This window comes from Euphorbia lathyris, chromosome 8, assembly GCF_963576675.1.
Source record: "Euphorbia lathyris chromosome 8, ddEupLath1.1, whole genome shotgun sequence".
NCBI lineage: Eukaryota > Viridiplantae > Streptophyta > Magnoliopsida > Malpighiales > Euphorbiaceae > Euphorbia > Euphorbia lathyris.
Window position 1 is genome coordinate 58,997,946 of NC_088917.1, and position 18,024 is coordinate 59,015,969.

The 18,024-nt window shown below is 31.6% G+C and overlaps 2 protein-coding genes across 3 annotated transcripts; one reads left to right on the forward strand and one right to left on the reverse strand.

Annotated features, from left to right (window-relative positions):
* The first annotated feature begins 2,655 nt into the window (after positions 1 to 2,655).
* LOC136202504 (serine carboxypeptidase 24-like) lies at positions 2,656 to 8,249 on the forward strand. Its single transcript, XM_065993170.1, has 9 exons — positions 2,656 to 3,055; positions 5,317 to 5,424; positions 5,536 to 5,631; positions 5,814 to 5,906; positions 6,191 to 6,276; positions 6,534 to 6,961; positions 7,314 to 7,409; positions 7,608 to 7,713; positions 7,877 to 8,249. Exons 1-9 carry the CDS (start codon positions 2,689 to 2,691, stop codon positions 8,018 to 8,020), a joined length of 1,524 nt encoding a protein of 507 aa, XP_065849242.1. The 5' UTR covers positions 2,656 to 2,688; the 3' UTR covers positions 8,021 to 8,249.
* Positions 8,250 to 8,389: 140 nt separating this feature from the next.
* On the reverse strand, positions 8,390 to 13,615 carry LOC136202505 (nucleoid-associated protein At4g30620, chloroplastic-like). 2 transcript variants are annotated; one of them, XR_010674460.1, is made up of 8 exons: positions 13,426 to 13,615; positions 12,200 to 12,354; positions 11,134 to 11,234; positions 10,997 to 11,036; positions 9,980 to 10,051; positions 8,943 to 8,999; positions 8,720 to 8,856; positions 8,390 to 8,642 (listed from the first exon to the last, which is right to left on the reverse strand). XR_010674460.1 is itself a non-coding variant. In XM_065993171.1 (8 exons), the coding sequence occupies exons 1-7, from the start codon at positions 13,514 to 13,516 to the stop codon at positions 8,797 to 8,799; spliced, it is 576 nt and encodes a 191-aa protein (XP_065849243.1). In that variant the 5' UTR covers positions 13,517 to 13,612; the 3' UTR covers positions 8,390 to 8,642; positions 8,788 to 8,796. The 2 variants fall into 2 exon arrangements, 1 of the variants encoding a protein (XP_065849243.1); XM_065993171.1 differs by having other exon boundaries at positions 8,788 to 8,856; positions 13,426 to 13,612.
* Between the last annotated feature and the right edge of the window lie 4,409 nt (positions 13,616 to 18,024).

An 18,024-nucleotide genomic window follows, 5' to 3' on the forward strand; every position in this document is an offset into this window, starting at 1 on the left:
GCCGGATCTTTATTGAAGTAATCCTAAATTCTATAAAAAAAATTCCGAAAGTTACCATTGGTATGTTGAGAGTGGATTTGAGAAATCATGATGATTTTGTTAGGTTGTTTAGAAAAGAACGTTACTTCAACATAATCAAAGAAAGATCTTCTAGCCAATAGCAAGATAGAGGAAGAAAATGAACTAAGGAAATCACCAGCGACAAACACAGAATCTGAATCACAACCTCCAACCAAAAAGGCAAAGGTTTCAAAAAGCGAGGAAATTGCTCATGAATGGTATAACTCCTTAAATCAATACTTTGCCTCCCTCAAACCCATAGTAGACACACATAGTGATGCTCTGTCCATCCAAGCAAGAGTGGAAGGCTATACTATTAAGAGAATTTTGATAGACATTGGGAGCTCGATAAATCTCATTTTTAAAAGTGTCATTCGAAGGATAAAAGTTAGATCCAGAAGGGTAAGTCCTTTATAGGTACCTCTAACGAGGCTAGGAGAACAAAAAGTGCCCAAATAAGGAAGATTCAACATGAGTTGTGAGTTCGTGGATGGTGATTATAAGTGGTTTGCAGATTGCGAGTTCAACATAGTATACATGACTCTGATTTACAACATCATAATGGGAAGATCATTCTTGCCATAATAAGATGCCATTGTATCAATATGGACATATGGCCTTGCGAATCCCAAAAAAGTGAAAAGAGGCAATGTCTATGGGGGATTCACAAGAAATCCTAGAGCTAATGGGCGAGTAGAAGGGAGGTGAAAAGGATTGGGAGGAAGAACCCGCTCCCCCCCATTCTGAGCCAACGGGCGAGATTGAAACCATCACCATAGAGGATGGACGAGTTATTCGGATTGCAAAAAAACTTAATGAGAAGGTAAAACATAAGACCAATAACTCTTAAAAGAGGAGCGAGCATTTTTTTCCTAGAAGTGAGAAGACATCGAGGGAATATATTTGAATATCATCACTCACAAGCTCAACATATATCCTTCCATCAAACCTATGGTGCAAAAGAAAAGTAATCAAGCTCTGTATAGATAGCAGGTGGTAGAGAATGGGGGTGATGAAGTTGTTGAAAATGAATTACCTAAGGTGGGTAGCCAATGTGGTCCTGGTACAAAAGCCAAACAGATCATCTCAAATGTACATCCATTTCACAGACCTCAACAATGTGTGTCTTAATGATTGGTATCCATTACCAAACATCGATCAAATGGTGGATTCCATCATAGGACATGAGTGATATTCCTATACAAATATAAGGTCCGGATATCACCAAATTGCATGGATCTGGTAGATGAGGAAAATATCCTCCTCATCACTCACAGTGCTACCTATTGTTGTTGAGTGATGCCCTTTGGTTTGAAGAATAACAGGGCAACCTATCAGAGGCTTATGAATACCATCTTAAAAGATCGAATAAGAAAGAACATAAAAGAGTATGTTGATGATATGATCATCAAGAGCAAGAGTTTGGCTAATCATCTCAAGGACATTCCATATATGGGAGAAGAGCGCAAAGGATAATAGGTCAACATTAATGCACCAGATCTCACAAAAAGTCTAAAGTTAAATATGTTTGGACAATAGTAGTACTAAGATGAGTGGTCTATTAGGAAGTCTTTGTATTGCACCCCTAAATTTTTGAAAAATAAGTCAATGAAATGGAAAATAAGAAATATAAGTATAAATATAAATAACAAAGAAAATAAGAAATGAAATTTTAAGAGAATAAATAATAGGATATTGTTATAAAAATAAAAATAAGTCCGATGAAATTTTTTAGGTTAGTCAATAGAAAAATATATAAAGAAAGTGACGTGATTATTTACCCTTATGAAAAGAGTAAAACATTTTCCTGAACTTTTAGAATCATATTCTCCAAATGCATTGGTTACTTAATTTTCATGGTTGTTTCAAAATGGTTACTCAACTTCAAATTGTCTTGATAAAATCATTCAATTTTGAATTTTGTCTCAATAAAGCCACTCTAGCAATTTTAAAAGCAAAGACACCGAAAATATAATGTAGTTTCCACATTAGCACTAGTCAACTTTCATCGATGATTGAAATGACACGTGGTTCTCACATAGCTGGGCAAAACGACATGTGGCTTCCACCTACCTGACAAATGTTGTTTCGATCAGCTAGGTAGAAGCCACATGTCATCTAGGTGGCAACCACGTGTTGTTTCGATCAGCGGTGAAAGTTGATTATTGTTAATGTGGAAGCTATATTTTTCTGGTGTCTATTTTCTCTTGAAATCGTCGAAACGACTTTATTGAGACAAAATACAAAATTGAATGATTTTATTGACACAAATTGAAATTGAGTAAACATTTTGAGATAACCGTAAAAATTCGGTGACCAACAGTACATTTAACCATATTCTATAATCACCCACTATTTTTTTTATTTCGTTTTACAATATTATAATCAAACATTGAAGAAAAATATTCCAATAAATTTTGGTCCGTTACTCAATATTTTTGAAACAACACTATTTTCGTGAGTGAGTTGTTGGTTAGAATTAATATAGAAGAGCAAAGTGCATTTATGATACCCAAATTCTGGTGGATGTTTGCTCACTCACCCTAAACTTTATCTTTCTCTCTCAAAACAAAGCAGTAAAATTAGCTAGCTAGCTGTGGTCCACTTGCACTAATGTCGTAGCTACTAATGCCTGCCTGGCTGCTGCACCTGCCATTAATTACACCCATCTCCATCTCCTTCTCTTCTTCTTCTTCACATCTTCTCCTCCTATTCTCTTCTTCAGGGTATTCCAAAATGGGAACTCATTTCTTATTTTTACTTGTCTTAAATATTTACTTATTGTCTTCAATTAAGACAATTTTTGGTTTGACCAAAGAACAAGAACAAGAACTAGATCGCATCTCAGTTCTTCCTGGTCAACCCTCTGTGAAATTTTCACAGTATTCTGGATATGTTACTGTAAATTACAAACATGGTCGTGCATTGTTTTACTGGTTTACTGAAGCTTCTTCTTCTCCTTCTCATAAACCTCTTCTTCTTTGGCTTAATGGAGGTCAGTTAAATTTCTTCTCTTTTTATTTCTTTTCTTATTGTTCAATTCATTACAAATTCCATAAATTTACATTCATTCATATGAAGATGAGGTTTAATGTATATGTATGTAATTCAAATTTACTGTTATAGTATTCTTTTTAATTAATTAAAGTAAATGTCATCATCAAGCTGAAAATAAAGGTAAAATTAAACAAAAACTATGTATTTGTGCACATTTACAATACATAAATTTAGTATTTTTTTTTTTTTTAGTAAAAGAGATATATGTTTTATACCGTTAGTAAAATAATGAATTCATTAATTAACGGCTTAAATAACTTTTCTCAAGGTGATATGTTGACTTTAGTGATGTGATATATAAGAAAAATGATAATGCGCTACGGAAATCTATAACAAAATGTATATTTGTAAAAAAGACGTATTTACCGACAGATAAGTTCTCTCGTGATATCATATGGAATCTATTAAAGAATAAAAAGTATATTGTGTCGGTCATACATGGCGGGAAGATTCCTGACAATTCCGTTAAAAATTATTGTCCGTATGAAGTTATTCTACAAATTAATTTCAACTCTTACCTAATGTTTATAGGAATTCAAAATAATAATAATGAAACTAAAAACAATTGCTTTTTTGCAAAAATGAAAGGAAAGGAAAATCTTGGAAAACATCTATTTAGCTCATTCACCTCATGTCGAACTCTGCACGTCTCTACCTCTCTTCACCAATCATTGTGGCGGCTGTGATGGCCGGCGCACAACGTGTGATGTGAGGTGACGTGATCGAGCTGAATCTTTCTTGGGGTTTTTTTTTCTTTTTCTTTTTGTAGAAAGTAATTAATAAGGTGTTTTTAGTTTAGACAACCGAAAGCAAAAAATGAGAAAGATTTATATATGTATGTATTATTTTGATTTCCAACAAACTTATAGGAAAAACAATTAATTTATAGGAAAATTTTCATACAGATAATATTTACTAACGGCATTGTCAGTGATTTATGGCAGAAATATACCTGTCATGTATTAACGGACAAGTTTTTTTTTTTAATTACGTAGTAGATAACAATTTTTCTTGTAAGTAGACGCAGATGAAATCAGTAACACTTTTTACTCTATTTAATGTTTCACATTTAATTTGTCTATATAATATGTAAGAATATAATTGATTAAGAGGTAAATATACCAAATTATTAGAAGATTAGAAACTTAATTAACAAAAGTTAAATAGATGCTTTTTGTATTATTTATGGAAAGAAAAAACAAGATAGTTGTCTCGTGTATCAGATACAGGTTTTTTGTTGCTTATGTAACAGAGACTATTCGTTCCTTGTCTGGAAATACCTCAAATTCCTCAAAAATGACATTATAAATTATTACTATTAATTTTGTTTTGGTCTGCCTTTTGTCTTATTGTTTATCATGATGAGTAAAAAGAACAACCATAAAGCGAACTAACTTTTTCTAATTAATTTTCCATTTATATTTTATTTTATGCTTTTGACTTTAGATAGGAAAAATTACTTCTTTCTTTTCCCTTTCTTTCTTCTTTGAAGCATGCGCATTCAGAATAAGAACATGGTTATGATGACTATGATTTTTCAGACCCTAAAATTGAGGACCTTTTTCTAGTAATTACGATCATAACAATCCCTAGTTAGTTTTTTTTATAAGGACCAAATTTAACGTTTTCGGACATAAATTTAATCCTAATATTTCCAAGTAAAATTGATCTTACTCATATCTAATGAAAAATTTAAATGAATTGGTTTGACATTTATTTGACGATTCTATAAGACCTCCCAAACAAGTGACATATAGGAGAATGGCGTGGATATCTGAACGGTGTTATGTATTGACTTTGTTGATATGACATGTTGACTTTAATGATGTGATATATTGAATTATATTTATATTTTTATTTGATGATCCATACTAGTAAAAGAATATTTTTTGTTCTGATAAAACAAGAAAAGGTTTATTCAAATGGATACTCAAAGAAACTTTTTGACTAGCATGAAGCAGCAGTAGTCTCTGCTACACTGCACATGATGCATCTACAGTCCAGCCATTCAATTGGATTTGTGCCCATATTTTCCTACTTTTACATAATTCCTGTCCTCTTTTTTTGCATGGTTAGCCTTCACCCTTTTTTTAAAATGATATTTCGAGTTCGGGTCTTAAATTATTTGAATAACACTTGATCATCAACCTCAAATCGAGTAATCGGATTTATTTAATTTTGATTCGTGACAATAAACAGGACCAGGGTGTTCATCCGTGGCTTACGGAGCATCAGAAGAAATTGGACCATATAGGATTAACAAAACTGGTTCATCTCTTTATCTCAATAAACATTCCTGGAACACAGGTAAATTAAATTAAATAACCAATAATTAGTATCCTAATTCAATATTTTATCTATTTCTTTTATTTATTTTTCAAGTTGATTAAATTAATTATTAAATTGTTATACATACAGAAGCAAATATACTGTTCCTGGAGTCACCAGCTGGTGTGGGATTCTCATATACAAATACCACCTCTGATCTTCAAAATTCTGGCGACAAAAGAACAGGTACATTGAGTCCCTTGCTAATAGCTTTGGATGTTTAATGTAGTTATTTAAAAGATTAGGGACTTAATAGAAAAAAAATTTGGAAAAATCGCGAGCTTAAATATGCGTTTGCCTATAAATATAGAGAAGCTACATTAACTAATCAAAATATATAATATAAGTTGAAATATTTTGTGACACAGCTCAGGATGCTCTAATTTTTCTCATCAGATGGTTTTCAAGATTTCCTCAATACAAATATAGAGATTTCTACATTGCTGGTGAAAGTTATGCAGGTATGTATACTCATATAAATATCAACAACATTTGATCCAAAAATCTATTTTTTACTACTTTTTCATTCAAAAATCTCTCTGTAATTACTGACAACATTTGATTCGTCCGTATTTACTTGGAAAAGTTACAACTAAACTAGAGTTCCTTATCATAATGATAATATTTGGCCGTTTCATTAAATAAGGATAAAATTCATGATTAGTTTAATCACGATATCCCTAATTTTTTTATCACGTAATTAGTTTAATCATATATTCTTATATTTGTTTTTATATGTATTTAGGCCATTATGTTCCGCAGTTGGCAAAGAAAATTCATGATTATAATAAAGCCTCTCCGCATCCCATAATCAATCTCAAAGGATTCATTGTAAGTAGATTTTTATATATCGAATAGCTAATAAATCAATTAATCCTGTTGGTAAGATAGCCGGGGATTTCGTCGATGATCTCGACAAGCCATGGTCAGAATCTCAGATTAATGTGTTAGTGATGTCTCCGACCGGATTCAGATTTTTGTCAGTGGTGCATACCTATGAGCCATTCACGTATGAATTGTTTACCGGCGGAATTTAAGCCATCACTGACAGAATTTTTGGTGATCGTGATATTTACGAATGCATGCAGGTTGGAAATGGTGTGACAGATAGCTACTATGATAGCATAGGAACAGTGACATACTGGTGGAGCCATTCAATGATATCAGACGAGACATATCGATCGATTATCGACAACTGTGATTTCAAAGAAGATAATAAAACATCTGAAAAATGTGATGATTCAGTGAGTTATGCAATTAATCATGAATTTGGGAACATAGATCAATACAGCATATACACACCAGCATGTACGAAACAGCAGCAGCAGCCTCCTAATAATTCAAGTCTAATTAAGCCTTTATTAAGGCTTAAGAATACACTTTTCAGCAGAAGGATATTTTCTGGTTATGATCCTTGCACTGAGAATTATGCAGAGAAATATTTTAACACACCTCAAGTTCAGCAAGCATTACATGCTAACATTACAAGAATTCCTTACAAATGGACTGCCTGCAGGTATGATCAACTGTTTCTGATTTTCAATTCAACCATTCTAATTAATTGGCAAAACGCATCCCGTGGTTGGAAGCTCAAACAATTTCGTTGCAATTGTCATAAATGTAGCACAATTGCGCAATTGTCATAAATGTAGCACAATTGCGACAAATCTATTAGTTGATTCATAAAATATCCAATCAGTTATTTTTGTGCTCCACCGTATCAAAAGTACTCTTAATCTACAGCCTAAAACACCGGTCATGCGGAATTTGGAGCACGTACAATCGCAATAGATGAAAATTCCAGGGCTTCGTGATGTGTTTTGCCTTCTAATTTCTGATGATAATTTGTGATGTTTATGGGTGAGCAGTGACATTCTTATAAAGAACTGGAAGGATTCAGAATATTCTATGTTACCTACATACAAGGAGCTGATTGCTGCTGGTTTAAGAATTTGGATTTTCAGGTAACAAATTTTGAACTACCATATATTATATATGTATACATCAATTCACTTACTAAGTGGTTAGACTTTTAAATCTGAAATTTTTCATCAACATTTTGTGAATGTGTACCCAAGAAATTGATTTGATTTGATTATATCTTCAAATTGTGAATGTTTGCTTAAGTGGTTAAAGACACCATGTTACTTCATTTGATGCAGCGGCGACACAGACTCAGTAGTTCCCGTAACAGCCACCAGATTTTCCCTGAGCCACCTCAATCTCACTGTTAAAACTCGGTGGTATCCATGGTACTCCGGCAAGCAGGTATACATGTTTTCTACTCTTTATATTTTTTTTCTCACTGCCGACCGTCTTTTTTTAATCGTCTTTCTATTTTTTTAATCGTCTTGAAAAATCAATCTACAATTTCAGTTTTTTTTTCTATTTTTTGGATCAATTTCGATATAGTTTTTTGGTTTTTTAATAGGTTGGAGGATGGACAGAAGTGTACAATGGGTTAACCTTTGCAACAGTGAGAGGAGCTGGGCATGAAGTTCCATTGTTTCAACCAAAGAGAGCTTTTACTCTTTTCAGATCATTCTTGGCCGGAAAACAACTACCGAGATCTTGACACTTAAAAGAGAGAAACAATACAAAGATGTTTGCTTGATTATGAGCAATTATTTTTGCTTCAAATAAGGTTTTATGGAGCAATCTATAAACCCTATCCCCATACCAAAAAAGATGGGTGAAGCATCTTGCTAGGGCAGGGCAGCATAAAATCATTCATTCGACCACGTACAATCACATTGTTATTCTATCTCAGATGGCTATAATAAAACCATATTTCCTTGGAAGATTTATTATCTTGAATCTCTAATGCGAAGATCAAATATAGGTGAGCATGTTAAATCAAGTTCAATTGCATCCTAGCGGTTCACGACCACCTTGGACGGTCAAGGATTTCGACAATTCTATCAAGCATAAGTAGTCCAAAAAGTAAAGGAAATATACTGTATAACTAGATCATAGTTCAAATGTCAAAGCATTGCCATTTACTCAATACAATGTGACTTGTGCTTGTCCTCCTAAACCAAAATGATGAGAAAAGCATTCGGTTATCTACCTCAGTTTAGCTGCTACTCAGTTCTACTCGTTTATCAACCATCTTTTTCTTCTCTATTTTCTTCTCGGGCTTCAGGAAGAGCAGAGTATCTTCATCTTGTAGGATAACAACAAAGATTGCCGGATTCCTGTACATCCAACGAGTAATTGAATTCAAGTCAGTATGTACTGCAAAACAAACTTTAACACATGTTTGGAAACTTACGTTTGAAAGGATTTTAAAGGAACTGAATTCAATTGCTTTCAAATGATTCATTCCAAACAATGTCTTACTTTAATCCCTCAGAGGCCTGGTGGCATTCCTAAGCTCTGAGCAAGATCACTCATCCTTTCTTTCATGGCCTAAAAAACAATGAAGCCAACATTTTAGTGCAAGCAAAAAGGGAAAAGAATAAAGAGCTTCAATCAATGCACATGTAAAATTATACCTGGACACTTTTTTGGTGTGCATCCTTGTATGCTTCATTCACTAAAAGTGAAAGCTTCTGCTCGTGCAAGACGCCATAATTTATACAAGATCATCAAGCAAATCTTATTATTCTCATTAATCATCATTGACCACAAATTCTATTTCAAGAAATATGCCCTTTTCTTCTCTCTTTTTTCTGGTCCCTCCGAACCCAAAAAATAAATAGATCAATAAATAGAAGAGGAGCTGTTCTAGAGTCAAGGACGAAACAGAAAGTCTAGAATAAAAGACTATTTACCCTTTGCTTCAACTAACAACAAACAATTTGGGAATGTTACTCCAAGTATTTCTCTACCCTAACCATTTTATGCTATCAAAACAATTAAATATTACAAATACTCAATACTATATGCTGATTACATGAAGTATACATTTCAATTTTCCATTTCACAGAAATTAGGACAGGACCTAACTGAAAAATAGACATATTGTACAGGAGATGATAGAGAACGAGCTATAGAAGCTTGGCATAAGTATAGGGTATTCATCCTAGTTTGCAATTTAGGATATGAGCTGTAAGGGCTAGAGTTTAGGCTCTGCTCTAGGGAATCTGAGTTTAGGCTCTGCTCTATTTTATCTTTGTTCTTCCATTACTAAACTGTGGTTCCTAATCTTTAGTTTTGCATAGAAAGACTATCAATACGATTCTATTTCTCTGTTTTACTGTCTCTGTGTGTTTTGAGTTTCTATCAATTGGTCCCTTTTGTTCAGAGAGACAGTATCGCTTTCGAATTAACAATCTAGAGATTTTAAGCACATCATTACTTTAGTGCTTTTCTTGTACAATTCATGTTAAGCTTAAACAATGTGTATCAAGAGTGAACAGAACATGTATAGACAATTTTTTCATCAAACCTTCTTAATCATAGCAGGAGCATATGCAGTCATTTATATTACAAGGGAACTAGATCAAATGATATGGCAATATCTCAAATAATAACCAAACAAAAGAAAATGCAAAATTCAAAAAGAATCAGATAAACTTTCTGTACTCACTTCTGCACCTAAGTCCATTGCAGCCTCTGTGATCTCTGTGCGTATAGGTTGTTGATTTCCAGATAATGTTACCTTTAAATTGACATCAAAATTCAAAGTTTCAGATGCAATAAAGAGACTGATACTTCCTCTGGGATATGTTGACAACTACATATTTTACTCCCGAAACAGATCTAGAAATTTCCAAAAGCGTAAAGATGAAAGGCAACCAGAGAAAGATAATATTGAAGAAAACTAGGCACATGTGTCATGTTGTATTAGATTTTTCTAGTTGTGGCATTTTGCTTTCATTCTTCTAATTTATTGATTAAGATTTTCAATCATTTTCTAACGATATATTTTGCCTCTTTTAGATATTTATAACATGTACCTCACAGTAAGAAGCACATAACCTTTAATTTTAAAGAGTTCTCATGTCTGGGAAATTGGAAGCCTCAGAAACTTGTAAGGTAACCCATGCATTAACCAATATTTTAACTGATTTATCGTGCACCGACCATATCACATTAAATTCTTAAACTTTGATGGTTTATCTTCTTCAGGCTTTTAAAATGAAAAAAGCTCTCTTATTTCTCTCAAGTTTAAGATTGTTATTATGATTATACTTCTCTTTTATTTTTTTTATGGGTTAATTTTTATATCAAATGTGATTTATTTTGCTAGATTGGTGCTTGTGGCAAAAGTATTCAATAAGTATTTATGATATTACATAATCATTTGATCATTAAATAAATCATAACCATTCGTTGCTTCCTCTCCAGCACAATCAAAGGCTAAAACTAGGAGCAAATTTGACACGACAATAGCAAACATCAGACTATCATTGTCCACTCGGACAATAACAAATTGTATTTAAATGCTAGAAATGCAAATGCATGCTTGCAAGGACTTATGCATACACACAAACACATCTACGCACCAAAAGAAACATAAATTCAACATTAAGATATGTCTATGTATGCCCTCCGTGGAGCACACTTTTGCAGAAATACGTAGAGAATACTCATAATACCATACCTTAATGAGCTCACCTTCACAATAACCATCAAATTCTGCTCTGCAAGACACAAAACAATATGGGACAAAGTACGTAATCAAACATTTGCCAAACTAAGAGTTTCATATAAAAATGATTTAGGGTAAATAAGACATACACAGCAAGTTCTTTTTGCACCCTAACTGCCTCAACTTGGACAACCATCTGGGCCTTTTTAACAGTCTCATATAAATTCTGCATGTTTCCAAGAATTCCTGCCTAAAATCAACTATCAGGCACAACGTTAGTCTCAGATAATGAAATAAGAACAAAGATCTCTATTAGTGTATTTCATGCAAAATATTGTACTTGTACACAAAAAAAGGGTGACGAACTTGTCTACATATAAACTATTAGCACTTCCATCCTAGCAAAAGAAAATAGCTGCAGAAACTGGATCATTTTAGCATGCACGGATGAATCTGGCTATGAAAGTTTCCTAAACTGTCCAGTCAACAGCAACAGGAATATTATAACGGAAGGGCTTAAGATGGTATTTGAACAGGCTATTTAGCTCATTAACTTCAATAATTGCAATATTTAACACATAATCGAATCAAATTATTTCAAGTTAAAATTAAGTACATAAAATAGTTATTGATGTTATAATTATTAGCCATAATTATTACCAGTTCATACGAAAACGATAACTCTCTCCAGTGTGCAATATGCACAAATTACATAACATCATATTTAAATTCAAATTATATTTCACTATCTCAGTTATTCAAATACCTATTTGGTATTTAGCAGTTTGTCTATAAATGGATTATTATTTTTCTGGTGTTAATTTCTTATACATCAGAAGAGTAATTTTTAACTTATTGAACCCAAAGTCTACGTTTGACCTTTCATAATGGACTTTCAAGTCAACTATGGTTGTCTATGCCACATTAGATTCTCATTTTGTTGCTCCAAAGTAACACAAATGGGTATCTGTACTCAAAATTCTAAACATTAACCATGTTTATTTCTATAAAACAATTGAGCTCAAAGTCACAATCTTTCGAGTTCTTTTTCCTTTTCTAATATATTACTAAAATACACTCGCATAAACAACTGAAAACTGCAAAATTGAAACTAAAGACACAATTTAGCACTCAATCTAAAATATTTGGATAAAAAGATGCTTAAAGTCAAGTTCTCCATATAAAATCACTACAAGAAAAGGTTGTACTTTTGACCTTTGATGGTGCATCATCATTTTTGTCATTATTGTCCTTTTTCCCTCCAAATAAACCATGCACACATAGAGATCCATTACTATGTGCAGATTTCCCATAACCAGACCACGAAAGGAACTGCTTACCAACTGAATTTGCATTTAAATTCAGGTTGCCTGAAAGAAATGACAAGAAATTAAGTAAAACAGAGATCAAAATGTCATAAATAAAAACATAGAAAGATAACGTAATGAGTAATGACATGTCCACCTAATAGTATAGTCTGATGAATTCTACGGCTAAAATATTTTACTATCATTTTCTTTAGCTAAAAAAGATAAATGAAGCGGGGCAAAAAGCAGGTAAAACTAGAAAGAACCTAACTCCAAAGTCTGAACATATACACAAGACAAATCATGAGTGACACAGTAAATAAAACAGTTACTAATAAACTCAGAGAGCAAAAACTCCTTAAATTTTTACCCAGTTAACAAGTTCCTACAAGTATTCCACAAAAATGGGGGAAAAACAAGAACTTATCTAATTCAATTAGGAGAATAAATTGCAAATAAAAATGCAATAGTATAGTAATCATGAGAAGAAATAAGGTAGTTCCAATATGCAAAGAAGGAAGAGAAAACAAACCAACATCACCAAGAAAATAAAGGAATTATCCTTTTGTTTGTTAATGCAAAATTTGGAGAACCTTTTCCTGCAGATAATAACAAGTTAAGGTGATGCTAATGCACTAAAGATTTTCAGAAAACATGTCACTCAGTTCACAAATTAGTTAGTTCCATCGAATATTCATATTTACATTTGTCAGTTTTGATGAGCTTCATCAATTGAAGCAAATGGCCGTACATGAAGAGGTATAGCAAAATATGCACAGCTCATATGCAATCCAACAAGAGATAATTGCATTTACTGGGTCTCTTAATCTACCTATCAATCACCTTCAAATTTCATGCACAACCCATATTTGTCTCCAAGAAAAGGATACCTAATACTCAGTTCCCTTGACAGATATAGATGATAAAAAACGAAGTTTCCCAAAATTTTACCAGAAATTTGTAAAATATTTCCTTCGCTTGGTGATCAATCAGATTCTAACACAAATTAGATCAATTGATGGCAATTCATCCTCCAACATAAAACACAAAAAATGTCTAAATTTAGGCTAATTATCATAATAACAATCAATCTTTTGTGAAAACATTGTTAATTAGGAAAAAGAAAATAGTTACCCAGAGGAGACGAAGCAAGGTCACGCCTTTTCCAGTCACTTAGTCCATTTAGATTAGTGGCGCGAGCTGCGAAAGCACATGTTGAAGCCATTTTTCTGAAGCGAGATAGAAGAGGGACTTTGAAAGGATAAAGTGAGGAGCTTTTTTTATACTTATGTGTAAATTCCTAATTTCTCTTGGCCTTATTTCACTAACTTCTCAAATTATAATGGGAAGGAACATTGCACTTATGGTGCCCCATCTTTAATCAATTTCACGTTTTGTCTCCTAACCTTCAATTTAGAATTTAAAAGTACCTGAAGTTACCGATGGTTGGTGATTGTGGTACCTATCACCGGCTATGAAACCTGATAAATAATAGAAAATCATAAAATTACTATTTTTTTTTAAATTAAGAAGAAAATAAGAAAAAATGTAAATATATGATTTATTGATTATTTATCATTCATTTGTCGAAATCACTGTCTAGTGGCCGAAACAAAACGGTCATATTATAGTTATTTTTCAATAATTAAAACTTGATAATAATTTAAAAATATACTAAATTCACGGAACCAAAGTTAAAATCATTTTTTTCAATTTAGTCAAAACTAATTAAATAGATTTAAATTAGGAGAAACAAATTAAAAAAGGATTTGTTTATGGTAGTGTTTAGCGTATTTTTTAAGTGAATTGGATTACGAGCGTGCCAGAAAGTTTGTTGAAAACTTATAAAAATTGGAAATCTCATTTCTAAATCAAAAGATTGTGTGAAAGTTTAAAGGATGAAAAAAGCATAAAATTCGTCAATTATATATACGGATATCGAGATTAATTGAAGGAAACAATGTCGAATTTGAAATTGAGAATAAAAGGAAATGTTTGAATAATCGAAATTGAAGGATTACAGATATAGAAATTGAATTGAAAAAACTTGGAATTGACAATTGAAATAAAGTGTAGAACTAAGACAATTTTAATTGAAAGAGGTTGAGTCTACTTGTTGTAAAGATTTTTCTGAGACTTTTGAGTCATTGTTAAGATTTGTTGTTGGTTTGTTTTGTTGATTGAGCTGGATCCCTTTCCCTTTACATGTAAATGATTGAATCAATAATGTGTGGTTTTACCAATTATTATAGCATATTTATCAAAATCACTAATAATTGTGAAAATAGTGACGTAATAGGATCGTTATATAATGATCTGAATTAACAGAAGAAACCTTAAATTATTTTATTTATTGATTAAATATCGTTTCGATAAAATTGATAATATATATATATATATATATATATATAATATGATTTTCTTTTATTTATCTGGATCATTATTCAATAATTTGGATAATCTGATCATTTTATAATTGCTATCTAGCGATTGAAACCCGATAAATAAAAGAAAACCATAAATTACTATTTTTTATTCAATTAAATAAACTTTTGGGGAAACATTAGAAGAAAATAAGAAAAAATCTAAATATATAATTTATTGATTGTTTATCAAAAATCACTATCTAGTGGTCGAAATAAAGTAGCCATATTATAGTTATTTTTCAATAATTAAAACATGGTAATAATTTAAAAATATACCAAATTTATGAAACCTAGGTTAAATCATTTTTTTAATATAGTCCAAACTAGTTAATTAAATTTAAATTGGGGGGACACAAATTAAAAAGGATTTATTTATGGGAGTAACTTAAATTATAACTAGCTAAAAATTAATTTAGACAAAATAAAATAAAAGAAATTAAAATTAAATAGTACCAAAAATAAAAATTAATTTAAACCAATTGGTTAATTAATCTATTTAGTGAAACTAAATTAAGGTATTAGAAATTAAAATTAAATAGTACAAAAAAAAAAGAAATTAAAATTAAATCTTGATACACTATTTGATGATTAGAACTTAACAATTAAAAAGAATAGGTTGAAACTTAGTTCGAATTGATAAAAAGGAGTCTAATTTTATGTTGAATGATTAATTTGAAAACATCAGGTGAACGTGAACCTATCATCTAATAAAAATATATAAAAAAAACATAAACCTTGATTAAATTGATGAAGTTATAGTATTAAAATTAAAGTTGTGATTTGTTTCTTAAAAAAAATAGAAGTTATAATTTAAGTTTATAATGCAAATTCATCTGGAGTTAACCATTTCACAACTACAAGTAATTAAAAAGATCAATGGTAGTTTGATCCATTAATTTTGTTTCTAAATTTTCTGGTCAATTTGCAAATTCTTCCAAGCATTACTTTTGTTTGATCGCAGATTTGGAAACTCTTGCAAATAATAAGATGAATTTCCCGTGAATCCATTTCTTTTTTCCTTTTTCTATAACAACTTAAATTGACATTACAATAATCATGTTTGAAACTATTAGATGTACCAATTTTATAGGGAAAAAAATCCTAAATTTTTAGATTCTTATTAATTAAATTCTTAATATTCTATTTTGATATATTGCGACTTTAATCAATTATGAACACTAATATTAAACCCCTAATTAACAACACAATTAGATATCATATCATATTCGGCTAAAAACACGTAACTCATTTTATCTGTGTCCGAAATTTCATTTCTCACTATATTAAAATAAAGTATTTACAATAAAAAAAACATATTTCCAAACTGTTAAAAGCAATTTCAAATCTACATGAAATGAGTAATGTACTTTTAATTGAGTTTGATGCCCACAAAAAAAATTGAAAACATCAAGAGTTTCAATATTTTTTCCTTTTATTATATCATTTTATTTTTTAAATTACATCTCTAAATTGATCCACTCCATAGCAATACAACATGGAGAATTGAAAAAACATAAATTTATATATATGTTGGTTTCTCTTCAGATAAACAGGAAGAAAATATTTTCTAATAATCTCATAAATGAGCTGAAGAGTTGAATGGGTGATGCAAAGGCAGCAAGCAGGTATATCTTGATCTAGTTTTGAAGAGATACTATTATGGTTAGACCAATGATCTTGAGACAGAACAACGATAATTAATTTCTCTTCTTTCTGACGTTTTGCTTTGTTCTGATCTTGAGACAGAACAGCTCATATGCAATCCAACAAGAGATAATTGCATTTACTGGGTCTCTTAATCTACCTATCAAACACCTTCAAATTCCATGCCCAACCCATATTTGTCTCCAAGAAAAGTATACCTAATACTCTCAGTTCCCTTGACAGATGCAGATGATAAAAAAATGAAGTTTCCCACAATTTTACCAGAAATTTGCAAAATATTTCCTTCGCTTGGTGATCAATCAGATTCTAACACAAATTAGATCAATTGATGGCAATTCATCCTATAACATAAAACACAAAAAATGTCTAAATTTAGGCTAATTATCATAATAACAATCAATCTTTTGTGAAAGCATTGTTAATTAGGAAAAAGAAAATTGTTACCCAGAGGAGACGAAGCAAGGTCACGCCTTTTCCAGTCACTTAGTCCATTTAGGTTAGTGGCGCGAGCTGCGAAAGCACATGTTGAAGCCATTTTTCTGAAGCGAGAGAGAAGAGGGACTTTGAAAGGATAAAGTGAGGAGCTTTTTTATACTTACTTGTAAATTCCTAATTTCTCTTGGCCTTATTTGGGAATGTAAATGGGGAGGGGACGAGGACTAATACGTGCCCCGTTAGTGGGGATGGGACGGGGATGGGAAAGGGTATTCCTGAATCCGCTCCGTATTTCGGACGGATTACCCGTTTAATCCCCGATAATATATTATTAATCATAGAAAATAAAAATTACGCATAGAAAAACTTGAACCTATGATTAATACGATCTAAATGTTTTACCTCTATTTCACTCTACATCTATTTGTTCATCATATTCTCTTATTTTCTTTCTTTTTTCTCTATTCTTTTCATTTTTTTCTTTTTTCATATATTCTTTTAAACTTTAAATGGGTAAACGGGAATACTCGTAGGGTCAATGATTCCTCACGGGTCGGGGATGGGGATGAATTTTGTCCCCGTTTGTTTCGCGGGGCAGGTATGGGGATTCCCCATTTAGTCGGGGAACGATGATGGAAACTCCAATCCCCGCCCCGTTTACATCCTTAGCCTTATTTCACTAGCTTCTCAAATTATAATGGGAAGGAACATTGCACTTACGGTGCCCCATCTTTAATCAATTTCACGTTTTGTTTCCTTACCTTTGATTTTGCATTTAAAAGTACCTGAATTTACTTACCGATGGTTGGCGATTGTGGTACCTATCACCGGCTATGAAACCCAATAAATAATAGAAAATCATAAAATTACTATTTTTTATTAAATTAAATATACTTTTGGTGAAACAGCGGAAGAAAATAAGAAAAAATATAAATATATGATTTATTGATTATTTATCATTCATTTGTCGAAATCACTATCTGGTGACCGAAACAAAACGGTCATATTATAGTTATTTTTCAATAATTAAAACTTGATAATAATTTAAGAATATACTAAATTCACGAACCAAAGTTAAATCATTTTTTTCAATTGAGTCAAAACTAATTAAATAGATTTAAATTAGGAGAAACAAATTAAAAAGGATTTGTTTATGGTAGTGTTTAGCGTATTTTTTAAGTGAATTGGATTACGAGCGTGCCAAAAA

Excerpts from the sequence above, each read along its gene's own strand:
- LOC136202504 (XM_065993170.1), top strand. The coding sequence starts at position 2,689 with ATGCCTGCCTGGCTGCTGCACCTGCCATTAATTACACCCATCTCCATC. Across the intron at positions 5,425-5,535 it reads TAAACATTCCTGGAACACAG|AAGCAAATATACTGTTCCTG; the intron begins GTAAATTAAATT and ends TTATACATACAG. Across the intron at positions 7,714-7,876 it reads CATGGTACTCCGGCAAGCAG|GTTGGAGGATGGACAGAAGT; the intron begins GTATACATGTTT and ends GTTTTTTAATAG.
- LOC136202505 (XM_065993171.1), bottom strand. The coding sequence starts at position 13,516 with ATGGCTTCAACATGTGCTTTCGCAGCTCGCGCCACTAATCTAAATGGA. Across the intron at positions 10,052-10,996 it reads GTGAAGGTGAGCTCATTAAG|GTAACATTATCTGGAAATCA; the intron begins GTATGGTATTAT and ends GTCAATTTAAAG. Across the intron at positions 9,000-9,979 it reads CAATGGACTTAGGTGCAGAA|AAGCTTTCACTTTTAGTGAA; the intron begins GTGAGTACAGAA and ends TTGCACGAGCAG.